We start from the raw sequence: 17451 nt of genomic DNA on the forward strand, positions 1-17451 counted from the left end.
CACAGACAACGACAGAGCAAACTCACTCCCCCGCTCGCTCACACGCAAACGTCCACGACCACGCACGCACGCTGCTCGACAGCAAGTCACGCTCTCCGCCTGCTGTGCTGTGTGCTGTGCTGTGTGGGGGGTGCGTTGTGTGTGAGGCGACATCCGTAGTTGCTCAGTCACTGTCACACCACCCAGCAATTGGGCCTGCACCCGCGCAACCAATGCGTGGTGGGACAAAACCTGCACTGCTGCTCAAAGCAAGCGTGCTGATGACACTGGCTTGCTTGCGTGCGGCGCGGCGTGTTCTTCTGCGTCTTGCTCGCTTGCCCCTTACATCGCCACCCGTCAACAGCTGTCCTCTCCAGGCAACCACTGGCGGTGGCGTTGTGGTGGTGGCGTTGTTGTGAGACTGGGACACTGCAAAACACGCATGACAGGAAATGAGTGCATGACGACAGAGCGACACATAACACATACACTGACTGACTGGGCAGGAGCAACAACACGCACTCCTCACTCACCCCCCATCACATCAATATCGCATCTCAACATCGCATCTCAACATCTCATCATGAGCGAGGCGAAGAAGACGCAGCAGCCGCGGGCTGTGGACATTGTTGTGTTTGGAGCCACGGGCTTTACGGGCCAGTATGTTGTGCAGTATTTGCGGGGTACTGTCCAGGACAAGTCCATTGCCATCTCCGGTCGATCGTAAGCTGTTTGTGTGTGTGTGTGTGTGTGTGTGTGTGTGTGTGTGTGTGTGCGTGTGTCTGTGTGTCTGTCTGTCTGTCTGTCTGTCTGTCTGTCTGTCTGTGTGTCTGTGTGTGTGTGTGTGCGTGTGGCTGCATGTGTGGTTGAGTGTGTGTCTGTGTGTCTGTGCTTGTGTGTGTGTGTGCGTGTGTCATCGCTGACTTGTGTAAACAACCAATGCCACCTGTAAACACCTCCCGTTCATGCACGCACACACACACACACACACACGCACACACACACACACACACGCACACACACACACACACACCTAGGGCGGACAAGCTTGCGGCACTGAACCGGAAGCTGGGCACCAACTACCCTGTGATTGTGGCAGACGTCAAGGATGAGGAGAGCATCGTCGCCATGGCGCAGCAGGCGCGGGTGTGCCTCAACTGTGTCGGCCCATACCGGTTCTTCGGCGAGCCTGTCGTCAAGGCATGCGCTGCCGTCGGCACGCACTACCTCGACATCTGCGGCGAACCAGAGTTTATCGAGCGCATGGAGTACCTCTACGACGAGCAAGCTCGCCAAACGGTACACGCGCAGAGAGAGTGTGTGTATGTGTAAGAGAGAGAGAGAGAGAGAGAGAGAGAGAGAGAGAGAGAGAGAGAGAGAGAGAGAGAGAGAGAGAGAGAGAGAAAGAGACAGACAGAGACAGACAGAGAGAGACAGAGAGAGACAGAGAGAGACAGAGAGAGACAGAGAGACAGAAAAAGACATACACACAGACAGATTAAGACTGAGAGACACATACACACGCGCACGCACACGCACACACACAGACAGAGACAGAACAGCACAAGAGCACACAGCACAACACACTTGCTTCCAGCTACGCTGCAGGTGTTGCTTGTGGTGAATGCCTTTCCATTGCTATGCCATTGTCTCAGCTTACCGACTGTCCGTTCTCACATGCCCACCTGCCAGGGAGCAACAATCATCAGCGCGTGCGGATTTGACAGCATCCCCGCAGATCTGGGCACCATGTTCACTGTGAAACAGTTTACAAACGGCCAGATCCCATCCTCCGTTGAATCCTTCCTGCAGATCAAATCAGGTGCCGATATCATGATGCTGAGGAGCAAGAGTGAGGGAGCAGGAGAAGGGAAGGAAGAAGGGAGGGAGGGAGGGAGAGGGTTGTGGTGGCGATGATGTTGATGGTGACTCATGTGTACCCTTCGTTTGTGTGCAGGGGAGGCTGGCACGAAGGTCCACTTTGCCACGTTTGAGTCAGCCGTGCATGGCTTTGCCTCTGCGGGCGAGCTGCGGGATCTGCGTCGCAAGAAGGGCAAAGTCACCGTCCCCGTCGTCGGCAGGAAGCTCAAGCGGTCTGTTGCTGGTTTGGTTGTTTGTTTGAGTGTGTGTGTGTGTCTGTCTGTCTGTCTGTCTGTGTGTCTATCTGTCTGTCTGTCTGTCTGTCTGTCTGTCTGTCTGTCTGTCTGTCGGTCGGTCGGTCTATCTGTCTGTTTGTGTGTGTGTGTGTGTGTGTGTGTGTGTGTGTGTGTGTGTGTGTGTGTGTCTGTCTGTGTTTTTTTTTTTGTGTGTTTGCTTTTCTGTACATTGCATACGCATTTGGGTGTCTCCCTGTCTTTCTGTGAGTATATCTCTGTGTACATGTGCCCCTGCCCTTCCCTGTGTCTCTGTGCTGCACCCGACCAAACTCACTTCCTCCCTTTTGCCTCCCCAACCTTCTCCTTTGCCAAACCACCACCACCATCAGCCCTGGCATGCTGCCGGAGTGGCGCGAGGACGGCCACGGGTACTGCATCCCCTTCCCCGGATCAGACGCGTCCATCGTCCGCAGGTGACGCCCTGATTGCGTGCACGTCCATTGCGTCTCTCGTTCGAGACTCCTGTCATAACGACCCCACATACACGGTGATCTGTGCCCGCTTGCTTTGTTGTTGCTGTTGTGGTCTTCAGGTCGCAGCAGTACCTGCAGGCCCACGGTGCCGAGGTGCAGCCCGTGCAGTACGCAGCTTGGTTCAGCCTTCCCAGCGGCTTCTGGACTGGCGTTATGATGGTGTGTGTGTGCGTGTGTGTGTGTGTGTGTGTGTGTGTGTGTGTGTGTGTGTGTGTGTGTGTGTATGTGTGTCGTCGTCGTCGTCGTCGTCACGCCTGGGCAATGAACCTTGAGAATCCCCGCGATATCGGGTGCCGCTACGGCATCTAGCCAGACCAAGGGACAGTTTGTAACGAATTAGAGGTGTAGATAGTGTCCGCTCCTGTTTTGTCTCTGTTGCTCGCCAAGCGTATCTGAGCTAAATGACCTATGCCTGCACGGAGGCCAGTCCTCGTTGACCAATGCGAGGCACGGTTTTCGATCCCACTCGACGTTTCACACCCTTATGTAATTCAAGCTTTTACGAAAACACGCCCCATAATTACTATCAGATGGGGGGGAGAGTCAACTACTTCGTGTGTGTGTGTGTGTGTGTGTGTGTGTGTGTGTGTGTGTGTGTGTGTGTGTGTGTGTGTGTGTGTGTATCTGTGTGCCTGTGCCTGTGCATGTGCATGTGCCTGTGCCTGTGTCTGCACATGTGTTCTTCGCGTGTGCATTCGTTTGCCGACCTGCTTCCTTGCTTCTTTGACTCACACACACACACACACACACACACACACACACACACACACACACACACACACACACACACACACACACACACACGCACGCACGCACGCACGCACGCACGCACACGCCAGGCTGCGGGGACGGTGTTTGGGGCGCTGGCCAACTTCTCGTTCGGCCGCTCCCTCCTCCTCAAGTTCCCAGAGCTCTTCACCCTCGGCGTGTACGTCATCTCGGAATGCACGCCCAAATTCTCTCCCCGTGTGTCTGCGTGTGTTGGTCCGCTCACCTCTCACGACCTTCCTTCGCTGCTCCTTTGCACAAACCCTTCAACTGTATCCTTGTCTTCCACTGCCAATCCCAACGACGCGTGCACACACTTCAGGTTCACTCACGACGGCCCGACGGAGGAGCAGATGCGCGCCACCAGCTTTGAGATGAACTTTGTGGCAAAGGGCTACACCTCCGCTGCTGCCGCCGAGGCGCGGGGCGCCCCAGACGTGACGGTACGATCCACCTTTGACCTGTGTGTATACAACAGCCATGCTCCTGTCCTTTGGGGTTCGAGCCTGCCACAGCAGCAGCAGCAACACCAACAACACGCTAGTCACGCCGCGTCCTGTCCTTGCACGTGATGCTCTACAACAGGTGAAGACGCGTGTGAGCGGCCCCGAGCCCGGTTACGTCGCCACGCCCATCTGCATCGTGCAATGCGCGCTCGCTCGTACGGTTTGCCTGTGCCACGCTGTACTGTACTGTGTGTGTGTGTTTGTTGTAGTGTATGTGCAAATGTGTGCGTGCGTGTTGCAACCTTTTTGTGCGTGCGTGCGTGCATGTATGCACGTTTGTGTAGTCCACTCTGTTTTGTCAGCGTCAGTTTCCTCGTTGGCCATTCTCTCGCTAATCATGTCCACGTCATGACGTTCACAACGCACCACACGCCAGTGATCGGAAACGAAGGCAAGGTGCCGAGGGGCGTGCTGACGTCCGCGACTGCGTTTCGCCACACCGACATCCTTCAGCGCCTTAACGTACGCAACCACAAATGCAAACATCGGTGTTGGTGCCACGCCTCGTAACATGTTTGAACAACGCGTGCACGTTGATCTTGTGTCTTCCCCTTTCCCGCAACCCTCACACACACACATACACACACACACACACACACACACACACACACACACACACACACACACACACACACACACACACACACAACAGGGTGCTGGCGTGAAGTTTGAGGTGCTGTGATTCTCGTTGACAGCATTCATAAAAGCCGTTCCCTTAAACCCTGCAGCGTTGTTTTGCTGCTGCTTGTTTTGTATTGTTGTTTTTCGGGCGTGTGTTGCCAACCACCAACACCAACAAGGCCTCATCCAAACACGAACAGCCCACTACCCCACCTCCTGCCATTGTCACCTCAACATCGGTGTTCAAGTCCACAAGCTGCATCGAACACAACACAACACGACACACACACACACACACACACGCATGGAGAGACAAACACGAGCGGCGGCGTTGCTGCTGTTTGTGGTAGCAGCGCTGTCTGCTGACCGCGCGCAAAGCCAAAGTGAGGAGAGCGCTGATGGTACCCGCACGATGTGGTTGAGTCTTCCGAGTCATTCTTGTCCCTCCTTCTCTGCTTGCAGCACTGTGTTGCCTGTTTCGTTCACATCTGTCCCCTTTTCAGCACACATGACGACCTGTCTCAATCATTTGCACCCTTGTGTCGATTGTCGATGCTGCTGCAGGTACGGATGCGTGTACAGCCGGTGGGTTGAGTGCACGCTGCGCATGCTATGAAAGCTTGCCGGACCGCTTCGTGGACTGCACCAGCGCCGGCTTTGACGACATTCCAACAAACATTCCCGTCGAGACCACCGTCCTGTGAGTGTGTTTGTATGGTGGTGGTGGTGGTGGTGGTGGTGGTGTGTGTGTGTGTGTGTGTGTGTGTGTGTGTGTGTGTGTGTGTGTGTACGGTTGTGTGCGTGCGTGTGTATGTACGGTTGTGTGTGCGCGTGTGTGTGTGCGTGCGTGTGTATGTACGGTTGTGTGTGCGCGTGTGTGTGTGTGTGTGTACGGTTGTGTGCGTACCTGTTTATCCGTTCACATCTGCATCCCTTCCGTTTGTCAAGGGCCCTGGCACACAATGACATCACGAGGATCCCTGGCCAAGTGTTCAACACACTCACGAACGTCCGCGTGCTGTAAGTTGATGTCGTGCTTGACGGGTTGTCACGTTGCATCCAGCCATCGAGGGTGCTTCACCAGCTGTCTGTTCAAGGCCACACTGCATGCAGCCCTTGGTCAATTGTTGTAGCCTCACAGGCTCGCAATGCGCTTGCTTGTGTTCAGGTACCTGGATGGCAATGGCCTGCATACGCTGGAACCAGGCGCCTTCTCCGGCATGGAGAGCCTCGAAACGCTGTACGTGTCACGTCACAAACTGGTCATTGCACTTGTGTCGCTCGCTCGCTCGCGTCATGTCGCACCCTTGCACGGATGGGTCAGTGGCTTTCAGCAATCGTTTTGTCTTTGCAGTCCTCAACAGCGCTACAGCGCAGTCCATTGTGATATGCGGACGTTCATGCGTATGCTGCTATGTGCACGTGTGCATGTGCGTACGCGCATGTATTCTTTTCTGCCTTGTTCCACTCCACCATTCCGCAGATCGTTGACCGAGAACAAGCTGCGCAACCTCACCTTCTTCACAAACATTCCTGCACTTCGAACACTGTGAGTGACGAGGCACATATCCAGTTGGAGGAAGTGGGGACGGAACAAAGGGAAGACAATCACGCACACACATACTCTCTCTCTCTCTCTCTGTCTCCTGATGTTGTGAGACGGCTTCAAACACACAACCATCGCACTGCCCTGCTCTTGACGGCGCAGGCATCTGGACAACAATCTCATGGAGGAGATTGAAACAGAGATGTTTGCCGGCGTCCCCACCTTGGAAGAAGTGTATGTTGCCCCTGTGCAGTTGCAAACGATCATGTGCTTGTTGCTTGTGTGTGTTCACATGGGGACAAGATGTTGCCGATGGTTTGTCTTCCCGTGTGATGTGAGCTCGTGCAAGGATACATGTTGCTGAGCACGACTCCCTTTTCGCATCAATCAAGCCCTCATGAGCTTGCATCCCCCTCCTCCTTACCATCACGTGTGTGTCGCAGGACATTGGCGGACAACAAGCTGACGCACCTTGCCGATCGAGCTTTTGCACACGACAACCTCAAGACGCTGTAAGCCGTTGATGCTTCGTGATGGCGCGCAAGCAAACGCTACAAGTGACCGTGCACCCAACAACAAAGAATATCACCCCTGCCTGCCGTGTTTGCGATGCTTATTCAGCCACACACACACACACACACACACACACACACACACACACACACACACACACACACACACACACACACACACACACACACACAAATGCGCCTGCGTGCGCGCTCAAGCAACTGCATGCCCCTTTCTCAACTCACCGTTTGAACCCACCATCCTTGCGCACCACCACTTCCGCTTGTCCATGCAGGGATTTGTCGGGCAACCGATTCTCCTTCATCTCTGGCCTTGCCTTTGCTGGTGCAAGCGCCCTCCGCACTCTGTACGTTGATCACGACCCTGGCCACTCTCTCGTGCTGCATGCTGTAAGGCTGCTGCGTGTTATGTACATAAGTGGCGCCGCACGACTGTGCCGTGGCGCGCACCACTTACCACCTACCGTTAATCGTGCTCTCTGCATATGCACGTGCATGTATGTGTGTGTGTGTGTCACTGCAGGGACCTGACTGCCAACCGCTTCGCTGCACTGGCTGCCAGTGTCTTTGAGCCGTTGACGAACTTGACCACATTGTATGTCACGGCATGCATGCATGCGTGTGTGTGTGCTGGTCAAGTTGTTTGCATTACATTCTGTATCGTAGCACCATGTGTCTTCATAACCTGGACTTGCGTGTGTGAACGGTCTGGTCATTGCGGTCCGGCACTTGCTTGACCCTGCTGATCGCTCATTTCAACATTGCAATCACATGTGTCACGGGCGACGACGCAGGGTGCTCTCCGACAACGACCTTGAATCGCTTCCTGCCACCATATTCTCGCGTCAGACCGTCCTTGCCACGCTGTGAGTTCAGGGGCTTGCCCTGCTGGGAACCAACTTCAGTGCCGTCGCGTGTCATGTCATTTCAGACCCCACGCAAACACACTCACATCACATCATGCGCGCATTCTCGGAAACAGGAAGCTCGACGGAAACAAGCTCACCACGTTTGACGTCGATGTGATTGGCTCCAACCCTCTGCGCATCCTGTACGTTCACCCTCCCACATCACGAATGGTGCCGCGGTCTTCACTTGAACGCCGCCACCAGCAGCATGTTTTCGTGTTGCAGCCACACACATCTCTTCCGCACCACTTCCCATTGTTTAACAGCTCTACCCAACACACCACATCATCAACCACACACACACACACACACACACACATACACACACATACACACATACCCTTGTGTCATGCTCACGTCGTTAGGCGCTTGGATGCGAATGAGCTGACGACACTGAGCTACAACAACGACGCTCGATGGGACAACCTCCTCCAGCTGTGAGTGCCACGTGTTCGGGCTCATTGTTGCAATACCTGCTCACGCAACAAGTCTTTGCACAACCATAGAACACGACCGCTTGGACACGGTTCAGCACCTGGCTTGTCTCAGCTTTGCTGCACACACTGCGCGCAAGTCGCTCACCAACAGCACGATATCTCTGCGATCGCTGCAGGTACATGCGTGACAACGCGTGGTACTGCTGCGGCATGGAGTGGTTTCGTGACGCGGCCACGATTGTGCAGGACTCGGCTGCAATCACGTGTGCTGCTCCGCAACGCGTTGCCGGCACAATGCTGCAGTCCACGTCAGGCACCATCGCCGTCTGTGACAAACGTGCGTTTGTGTCGCCGTTGTTGTGGTGTGAAAAGTCATGGCCATGCACTGACTGTGGAAATATGCGGGTACACTCATTCGCAAGCGCACATACACGCACGTACACCAACAAGCACATACACACACAACCAAGCACATACATGCACGTACACACACAACCAAGCACATACACACACGAGCACACACACACACACACACACACACACACACACACACACACACACACACACACATGTGGACGTTTGTATCTATGGCCTGAGTTGTTACCCGCATGCTCAACTATCACCACCACTCGCCCGTGATTTGCCTGCACTGCAGTTGTCCCGGACGCCCCTGCACCTGTGACTGCGACGTCGCCGACGTCCACGTCCCTCCTGGTGCAGTGGGACCGCCCACACGGCAACTACGAGCAGGTGGAGAGCTACACTGTCGAGTACCAGGCTGTTGGAGCTTCTCAGTGGACACAGGTCACGTGTACGGGTGGCAGCGTGCCCCAAGACCCACAGGTGCCCGCCACCCAACTGCCATGGTACTGACACGCGGAACAAAGACGGCCGGCCAGTTTGCTTGTGTGTGTGTCTGTGCGTGTGTGTGTGTTTGTGTGCGTGTGTGTGAGTTTGTGTGTTTGTGCGCGCGCGTGTGTGTTTGTGTGTTCGTGTGTGTGTTTGTGTGAGTGTGTGTGTGTGTGCGTGTGCGTGCGTGTTTGTGTTTGTGTGAGTGCTCTCTTGCTCTCTGTATGTGTGTGCGAGAGATGCGCAACCCCCATGTTGCAATTTGCATGCACGTCACCTCACTGCCCCCGTTCCTTCAATATTCCCCTCTCCAACCCCACCAATCAGCGCGTTCCTTGACCGCGACCCGGCGACGGATACAGACATCTCCCCGCTGCAGACCACCATCACGGGCCTGCTCCCCTTCACTGCATACGTTGTTCGCGTCAAGGCAACACACAGCAAAGGCGACGGTCCATACGCGTCTTCCAACACGACCACGCAGGAGGACCTGCCGGCAAAGCCTGCAGCAGTGACTGTTGTTGAGCGGTACAGCCGTGGTCTTCTCGTGCACGTGACGACACCCGTGCCCGCCAACGGCGTCATCACACACTACACGCTGCACATTGAGACGACAGCCGCTGCCCCTGGAACAGTGCCGATCGCTCGCAACGACACCATCGCCGGCACCGCCACCTCCCACACGTTCCTTGGCCTGGAGCCAAACTCGCAGTACGCGGTGCGGGTGCGGGCAGCGACGAGTGTTGGGGCCGGTCCTTGGAGCGACACGACAGCGGCGGCGACGAGAGAGGACGCGCCAGAACGCGCACCGTCAGTCACCCGCATTGCCGCCAACGAGACAGCATGCACCTTTGAGTGGAGCGCACTGCAGCCCAATGACACGTACGGGGCCGTTGCTGTGTACAACGTGTATCAGGCCACGCCTGCCGGCAACGTGACAGCGCGCCTGGCGGTGACGACAAGCGATGCGTTCACGTGGTGGCCGCTCGCTGCGGGATCCCAGCACCACATTGTGCTGTCGGCCAACACCACGGCCGGCGAGGGCCCGCGTACGCGCGTGTACGAGTGTGAGACAGCGCCGTTCCCGCCAACAAAGCCAGCCAACCCTACCGCTGTTTCCGTGTGCGCGCGGGAGGTGGAGGTGCGGTGGCAGCCACCAGCGCAGCCTAACGGTGTTGTGGCCCGCTATGAGGTGTGGCAGCAAGGGCAGCAGGGCGCAGCCGCCGTGCGTGTGTATTCAGGGTCAAACCTGTCCACCCGCGTCACTAACTTGGACCCAGACACCACGTACGCGTTTCGCGTAATCGCGTTCACAACACTCCAGAGCGAACAGAGCGACGCAGCCGTCGTCACCACGCCAACAGGAGGTGCGTGCTTGAGTGTGCAATCGGTTTAACAAGCTAGAGCGTGGAGACTTGCCCACTTGCATGTCGTGTGTGCTTGTGTGTCTGTGTATTCGCTGTAGACTCCTGCGACAGCAGAACAGCATCTGGCCCTTGCCTTTCCAGTTGTCATCTTCCCGGACTCCTGCTTCCATTTCCCTTCTCCTCGCCCCTGTCGTTCTTCTCCTCCTCATCCTCACCACCACCAATGATGATGATGATGATGATGATGATGATGATGATGATGATGATGATGATGATGATGATGATGATGATGATGATGATGATGATGATGATGATGATGATGATGATGATGATGATGATGATGATGACGACATCAACAGCTCCGCCAGCTGTTGCCCGGCCACGCCTCATCCGCGCGGATGCGAACAACATGACGCTTGCCTGGGACGACGTTGTGCCGTGCGAGGGCGCTGTGCAGGCTTACCTCGTGTATCAAGTCCTGCAGATGCAGAACCTCAACTACTACCCAATCTCAAAGGTGCAGTACTCACGTTGTCATGCACACTCTGGCACGTGCATACTCAAACACACACACACACACGTGCACTGCATCGCAATGTGTCATTCAAGAACGCCTGTCAGCACTCGATGCTGCGCGGAAGTTACACGCTGTCGGGTGTTATTGAGCTGTCATGCATTTTCTTCCCTCACATGACAGCGTTTTGCATGAACACATGTGCACTGCGATGGTGCGAGCAGGACAGCCACCCAAAGCTTGTTGGTGTCGCTGGTGGTAACGTCACTCGCATGCTCATCACCGACCTTGTGCCGGCAACCGCGTACACGTTTGTCGTCCGCGCTCGCAACATGTACGGAGAATCAAACGCTCTCCACGCAGCGACCTTTGTCACCAAAGACGCACGTACGTTGGCATGTGCATGCGGTTTGTGTTTGCGTGTGTGACTGCGTGTATGTGCTGTGTGCCTGTGTTGTGTGCGTGTGCGTGCCTGTGTGTGTGTATGTGTGTGTGTGGGGGGGGGTGTCGTTGTTGTGTGTTGTGTGAGTGCGTGTGTGTGCGTGAGTGTGAGTGTCGTGGTTGTGTGGTTAATGTTCGCTTGCGCGAGCGTGTGTAAGTGAGTGTGTGAGCGCTTGGTACTGTAGCCGACACATCATAACATTCGCACATCGTCTTCTCTTCTTTTCTCTTCCTTCTCTCCCCTCCTCTTACATTTGCCGTAACTTTGCTTCCTCATTGCTTCCTCCGTATCTTCGCGCTGCTCACGCCGTTCCCCCGCTTGCCACCACCAGCACCATCACGGCCCGGCCAGCCCACCGTTGAGCGCAGCGCAGGTGTGCAGATTGTGCGGTGGACGCGACCGGAGCAGCCAAACGGAAACGTGACGCGGTATGTGCTGTGGCGCATTGGCGACACCGCCCCGCTGTATGACGGACACCCAGGTGCAACACTGCAGATCACCGTGCAATCAGACAAGCCCCTTGTAAGTCACATCTCCTCTGATTGTTTGTTTGTTTGTGTATTTGTGTGTGTGTGTGTTTGTGTTTGTGTGTGTGTGTGTGTATTTGTGTGTGTGTGTATGCACGTACTTGTGCTTGTATGTGAGCGTGTGCTTGCTTTTGTGCGTGTGTACCGTCAGCAATCACAGCTTCTCACACGCGCGCATCATTTGGCCTCCGCAGAGCGAGTCGTTGTTTGTGATTGCTTACAACTCTGCCGGCAGTACCCGGTCCTTCATTGAGATTGCACAGCCGTCAAGCACAGGTGCGCACCGTTGTGGGTGTATGTGTGTGTGTGTGTTGTTTGAACGCATGTGTGGGCAAGAGCAAAAGGCATCACTCGTTGATCAACCACTGCGCATTTATACTCACACACGCATCGCACACGTAACATGCACGAGATTAGATGATCGCGCTGTGGTTGCCGGCGTCGTAACGGTGGCTGTGATTCTCGTCCTCGCGCTGGCTGTGCTGCTCTACCTCAAGACGTATGTGCTTCCTTGATGCGCACTTCCACACCACAACGGCTGCACAATCACCGCTGTTCATGTTCTCATGCTGCAATCCTCATTGTACACACAACCCACACACACACGCACACACCCATACACACACGCACGCACGCAACTCACGCTGTACTGCTGTGACCTGCACTTGCGATGATCGTGTTCCCGTGTTATTCGTCACAGCCGCAGCAAGAAGTTGGCGCGTGTGAGCGAGGGCAACATGTCTGTCGGGTCTGTGCAGCCGCTGGTGAGCACCACCAAGACGCCGTCGTCCCTCAAGCGCGTGCCCAGCACACTCGCGCCGCCGCAGCAGTTCGCCCTCACCTCCAACAACGATAGCGATGAGAGCGAGGCGAGCATTGGGGCGCGCAAGGTGCCCGGCGGTGTGCGGCAGACGATGATGACGTCGACACCACAGCACACAGCGGCAGTGAAGATGGTGAAGGGCGGGGATCTGGGCAACGCGGACGGCAACCAGGAGAGCGGAGTGGAGAACGAGGACTCGGGCGCAGACAACCACAGCAACAGCAGCAGAACACCGCAGCAGGCACCGCGGAAGCGAACGCTCCCCTCACCTCCGCCACCACTGAACAAGGAGGAGCTGCAATGGACATCATCTGACGAGAGCGAGGATGAGGATGACAGCCACCATAACCACCATCACCAGCTCCCAGGGGCAATGGCCAGTGACAGCAGCAGGGGCCCAGCACTGCCACGACGAACGCCGCAACCAACAGCAAACGAGGGGGTGGCGAACCCCTTTGCGCAACAGACGTCGCCACGTGAGGTTGTCAATGTGCGGAAAGCGTCGGGTGGACAGCAGGCGCTGAATCCCATTCGTGGATTTGTGCAGCGCCCGTTCGGTCTCCCGCCACTCTCGCACTCGAACGCATGAGCGAGCTGTTGATTGACATAAGATTTTGGCAAGCGAAGATGGATGGGGGGGGATATTTGTGCTGAGCAGTTGGCGGCGAGCTATGTGGTGTGTGCTGTGTGTGGCTTGTAACTTCAGACCGACAGTGCTGTTTCTAATTCTTGAGATGATTCTGATTGTGGACGTGTGTGTTGGGGAGTGTGACTCAGAGAACGCAAAGTGTGTTTGAGGGGGTGTGTTGTGCCATAAGAGTGGCTTTTCAGTGCTTCTTTCGTTGCAAGTGTCTGTTGTATTTGTAATCATTTGCATCAATGAACAGCACGCAGCAAGCAAGCAACGTCGCCAGATGTTTGGCAAAAGACAGCCCGATCACCGCCCAGCCAGCTTGTAACCATGTGGTCTCGGGTGGAGTGGTGCTGTCATCGTGGCTCACACGATTGTCTCATCGCCCTCTGGTGTGGAGATGGTTGTCAGCGCATCCGCACTCGTTGTCGCAAAGTTGATTGTCCGCGATGCGCTCTGGGACACAGACCGCTGCTGCTGCTGCTGCTGCTGCTGCTGCTGCTGCTGCTGCTGCTGCTGTTGTTGTTGTTGTTGTTGCTGCCGTTGCTGCTGCTGCTGTTGCTGCTGCTGCTGCTGCTGCTGCTGCTGCTGCTGCTGCTGTTGTTGCTGCTGCTGCTGCTGTTGTTGTTGTTGTTGTTGTTGTTGTTGTTGTTGTTGTTGTTGTTGTTGTTGTTGTTGTTGTTGTTGTTGTTGTTGTTGTTGTCGTTGCTGTGAGGGGGTGCGTCTGACCTGCAGTCTCGTTGCTGTTGAAGACGATGATGATGATGCCATGCGCGCTGCAGCGACTGCACGGCAAACACGCGAGTCGTGAGGGTCAAGCAGAAATGCATGTGTGTCCCAATGCAGGTTGTAACGTTTGCAAACGCACAGACATAATCACAGAGACAGACAGACAGACAGACAGACAGACAGACAGACAGACAGACACACACACACACACACACACACACACACACACACACACACACACACACACACACACACACCGGTCCAATACCTGCAGCGCTCGTGCGAATGGAGGGGATGGAAAAGGGGCGGAGCAGTGTTGGCGGCGGCGGCGGCGACGAGAGGCGCGCGTGGAAGGTGCGAGCCATCTGGGCACTGGTGGTGCGACAGGGGTTGGCGGCATGGTCGGTGATGTACCTGTGCAGCATGTCCACTGCGCGCTGTGTGGTGGGGGGTCGCTGGCCGCACACATACACCGCACGCAGAGCCGCCGTCTCAAGCACCAGTGACGGGTTGCAGTGCCTGCACGTTTGTGTGTGTGCGTGAGTGAGTGAGTGAGTGTGTGTGTGTGTGTGTCAGTGTGTGTGTGTGTGTGTTTGTGTGTGTCAGTGTGTGTGTGTGAGTGAGTGAGTGAGTGAGTGAGTGAGTGAGTGAGTGAGTGAGTGAGTGAGTGAGTGAGTGAGTGAGTGAGTGAGTGTGTGTGTCAGTGAGTGTGTGTGTGAGTGAGTGAGTGAGTGAGTGAGTGAGTGAGTGAGTGAGTGAGTGAGTGAGTGAGTGACTGACTGAGTGGGTGGGTGGATGAGAGAGTGAGTGAGTGTGCGTCAGTGCATGGGAGTGCAACGTGCGCATGTGTGTGCCAAAATGATGGTGGCACAGACAGTCGGTGCAGAAGCGTTCAAAGTGATATGATGCGCAGAGCAAAACCACACGTTGGACTCACTGCAAGAGGGAGAGCGGGGTTGTGGAGAGGAACGCAAGGCAGAAGGCATCGCTTGCAGCCGCCTGGTCAAACCAACGCCACACATCATTACCACAATCAGAAGCATGCACACCACATCAGCTCACGTTGTGACAACATACATGCGCACGCACTCATTCACAGACAGGCAGACAGACAGACACACGCACACGCGCGCGCTCTCTCTCTCTCTCTCTCTCTCTCTCTCTCACCAGGTGCTTGATTCCATTTCGAAGAACACCGGCCACAATCTCGTCCCTGCAAAGTCCAACACGTTCATCAAGCAGACGGGCTGCTGAGCATGCGGACGCGCGCGTTGTGATGCGGCAAGGGATTATTTGCCCAAAAGCACACACCACATCCCTCGCCTCCTTGTGGCACCCCTTCCCCTCTTCCATACCGATTGGATGCGTTGAGTTCCTCGTGTCCCAAACTGGCGGAGCGCCTGCGCAACACGTTGTTAACACAGCGGGGGGCGGTGTTGAGGCGGAAACCGAAACAGAAGACGCAGGGGGTGTGCGTGCGTGCGAGTTTGTGTTTGTTCCACGCAAGAAAGCAAGCAAGCAGGTGCAGGCAAAGAAATGGCGGTGCACAGGCATTGCTATGCACTTGCGATTGACGCACCTGGAGAAGCCGCGCGACATGGAGATTGTGGAGGTGCGCAAGCTCACGCTCGATCCTCGTGGCACGCCCTCATGATACGCGGAGGGCGCAGCGGCAGAGGGCATCCGGAACTCTTCCAGCGGCTGCAACTGTTGTTGTTGTTGTTGTTGTTGTTGTTGTGGTGGTGGTGGTGGTGGTGGTGGTGGTGGTGGTTAAGGAGGTGGTGAAGGAGGTGGTGGTGGTGACAATGACGGAGGCCGAAGTTATTCCCAGTGATGGGTGCAAGCACAGCGAGCTTAAGTTTGACAAGCACAACATACAACACACACCGCACCTGTTCGTTTGCGCGAATCAGCAGCTGTTTGTGAAGCCGTTTGCACTGTAACACAGTATGGATGGATGAGAATAAGTGCCGCTGATCAAAGCTTAGAGCTGTACAAGCACACACACACACACAAGCACACACACAAGCACACACACACACACAAGTACACACAAGCACACACGCACACAAGCACACACACGCACACACACACACAGACACAAATACACAAACACTCACGCACAAACACACAAACACTCACACACGCACATTCACACATGCACGCACACGCACACACACACACACACACACACACACACACACACACACAAACAAACACACACAAACAAACACACAAGGAACCCGACACGTGCATCAACAGCAATAACCCCAATGTAGCGAGAGATTGACTGACATACATGATCCGTCCATGGAAGGCCGGCGCAGACGGTGCTAATGGCAACCGCGCACTGTGTTTCCAAGGACGGTGCCGCACCCTCTGTTGTGGTGAGATTGGACACTGCGCTGATGGCCTCCTCCAAGACACTGTCATGGTGGATGGCACGCAAAACAATATTCACATCCTCAGCCCTCCACACATCCTCCAACGTCGGCGTCACTTGCTGCTGCTGCTGCTGCTGCTGCTGGTGTGGATGCGATGCTCGTCGCTCCGCACTGACGCTCGTCATTGCCGTTTGCCGTGTGACGCGCTTGTTCCTCTTGTTCCTTCGCTTCCGATGTGGTTGCTGATTATTGGCGAATGATTTTTGATAATTTTCTAGCCACACGCGCTGCTTACACGCCAAACTTCAACCCGCGCGCACGTTGCCCTTACCCATCTTTCGTCCACATCTGCAGCACAGACACGTGCGACACGAGCCGTGCCCGCTTTTGTTGGTGGAGTGTGCGGATAGCATCTCCAAGAGCCCTTGATCCCTGTTCTTTGTCCTCTCTCCTTCTCTCTCTCCTTCTCTCTCTCCTTCTCTCTCTCCTTCTCTCTCTCTTTCACCACACAACACATAGCACACAACCATGCCTCAGAACGAACACATTGAGCGGCATCGCAAGCTGCATGGCCGCCGACTGGACCACGAGGAGCGCATGCGCAAGAAGGCTGCACGCGAGGTGCATCGCGTCTCCAAGCAGGCACAGAAGCTGCGCGGTATCAAGGCCAAGCTCTTCAACAAGAAGCGCCATGCCGAGAAGATCCAGATGAAGAAGACGTGCGTGGTGCTTGTTTGTCTTGTATCTAACGTTGTTTCTGTGTGCACGTGTGGGTGTGCTGGCGTGGGCGTGTTGGCGTGGGTGTGTTGGGGCTTCTTTGGACTGTATTTGTGTGTGTGTGTGTGTGTGAGTGAGTGAGTGAGTGTGTGTGTGAGTGTGTGTGTGTGTGTATACATATGTGTGTATACATATGTGTGTGTGCCAATCCTCTCGCCTCCTTCTTCTCCCCGCCCCACACCAGCTCTCCCTGCACTCCACTCATGCTCATCCCCACATCCCCACATTCCCGTGTCGTGCGTTCCATGCGACAGGCTTGCCATGCACGAGGAGCGCAAGAGCAAGAAGAAGAAGGAGGCCGATGTTCCAGAAGGCGCCATCCCCCGCGTATCTTATGGATCGGTGCGTGCGCATGTTGTGGTTTGAGTGTCCTGGGTACGGGCGATCCCCGCGCTACCGAGCATGGCCGTGTGTTCCATCTTCCTTGCGACTGGCGCTTGATGCTGGTGTCTGCGTTTGCGACTGGTCTCGTTGTTGCCTTGAA

The 17451-nt window shown here is 55.5% G+C and overlaps 4 protein-coding genes across 4 annotated transcripts in view; 3 read left to right on the forward strand and 1 right to left on the reverse strand.

Annotated features, from left to right (window-relative positions):
- Nucleotides 1-463: 463 nt before the first annotated feature.
- Nucleotides 464-4756, forward strand: PTSG_12093 (uncharacterized protein). Its single transcript, XM_004994739.1, has 11 exons — nt 464-702; nt 1017-1278; nt 1672-1801; nt 1937-2072; nt 2465-2548; nt 2668-2767; nt 3448-3536; nt 3699-3819; nt 3962-4037; nt 4259-4344; nt 4535-4756. Exons 1-11 carry the CDS (start codon nt 563-565, stop codon nt 4562-4564), a joined length of 1254 nt encoding a protein of 417 aa, XP_004994796.1. The 5' UTR covers nt 464-562; the 3' UTR covers nt 4565-4756.
- PTSG_12094 (uncharacterized protein) lies at nt 4691-13277 on the forward strand. Its single transcript, XM_004994740.1, has 21 exons — nt 4691-4886; nt 5068-5203; nt 5452-5523; nt 5672-5743; nt 5987-6052; nt 6212-6283; nt 6493-6561; nt 6855-6926; nt 7103-7174; nt 7374-7445; nt 7562-7630; nt 7853-7924; nt 8101-8261; nt 8580-8790; nt 9101-10140; nt 10500-10657; nt 10879-11041; nt 11428-11618; nt 11818-11899; nt 12041-12122; nt 12324-13277. The coding sequence occupies exons 1-21, from the start codon at nt 4808-4810 to the stop codon at nt 13033-13035; spliced, it is 3723 nt and encodes a 1240-aa protein (XP_004994797.1). The 5' UTR covers nt 4691-4807; the 3' UTR covers nt 13036-13277.
- Nucleotides 13278-13290: 13 nt separating this feature from the next.
- On the reverse strand, nt 13291-16432 carry PTSG_03904 (uncharacterized protein). Its single transcript, XM_004994741.1, has 8 exons — nt 16106-16432; nt 15699-15743; nt 15386-15513; nt 15162-15206; nt 14974-15019; nt 14744-14805; nt 14075-14325; nt 13291-13862 (listed from the first exon to the last, which is right to left on the reverse strand). Exons 1-8 carry the CDS (start codon nt 16373-16375, stop codon nt 13444-13446), a joined length of 1266 nt encoding a protein of 421 aa, XP_004994798.1. The 5' UTR covers nt 16376-16432; the 3' UTR covers nt 13291-13443.
- Nucleotides 16433-16469: 37 nt separating this feature from the next.
- The window catches only part of PTSG_03905 (66S pre-ribosomal particle constituent), a gene marked incomplete at its 3' end in the record, with an annotated part of 2050 nt that continues 1068 nt past the window's right edge, over nt 16470-17451 (forward strand). Inside the window, exons 1-2 of the mRNA XM_004994742.1 lie at nt 16470-16909; nt 17222-17309. Of these exons, the coding sequence (XP_004994799.1) occupies nt 16719-16909; nt 17222-17309 (279 nt within the window). The 5' untranslated portion in view covers nt 16470-16718. The remainder of the gene's footprint in view (nt 16910-17221; nt 17310-17451) is intronic.

This window comes from Salpingoeca rosetta, assembly GCF_000188695.1.
Source record: "Salpingoeca rosetta unplaced genomic scaffold supercont1.9, whole genome shotgun sequence".
NCBI classification, from domain to species: Eukaryota; class Choanoflagellata; order Craspedida; family Salpingoecidae; genus Salpingoeca; species Salpingoeca rosetta.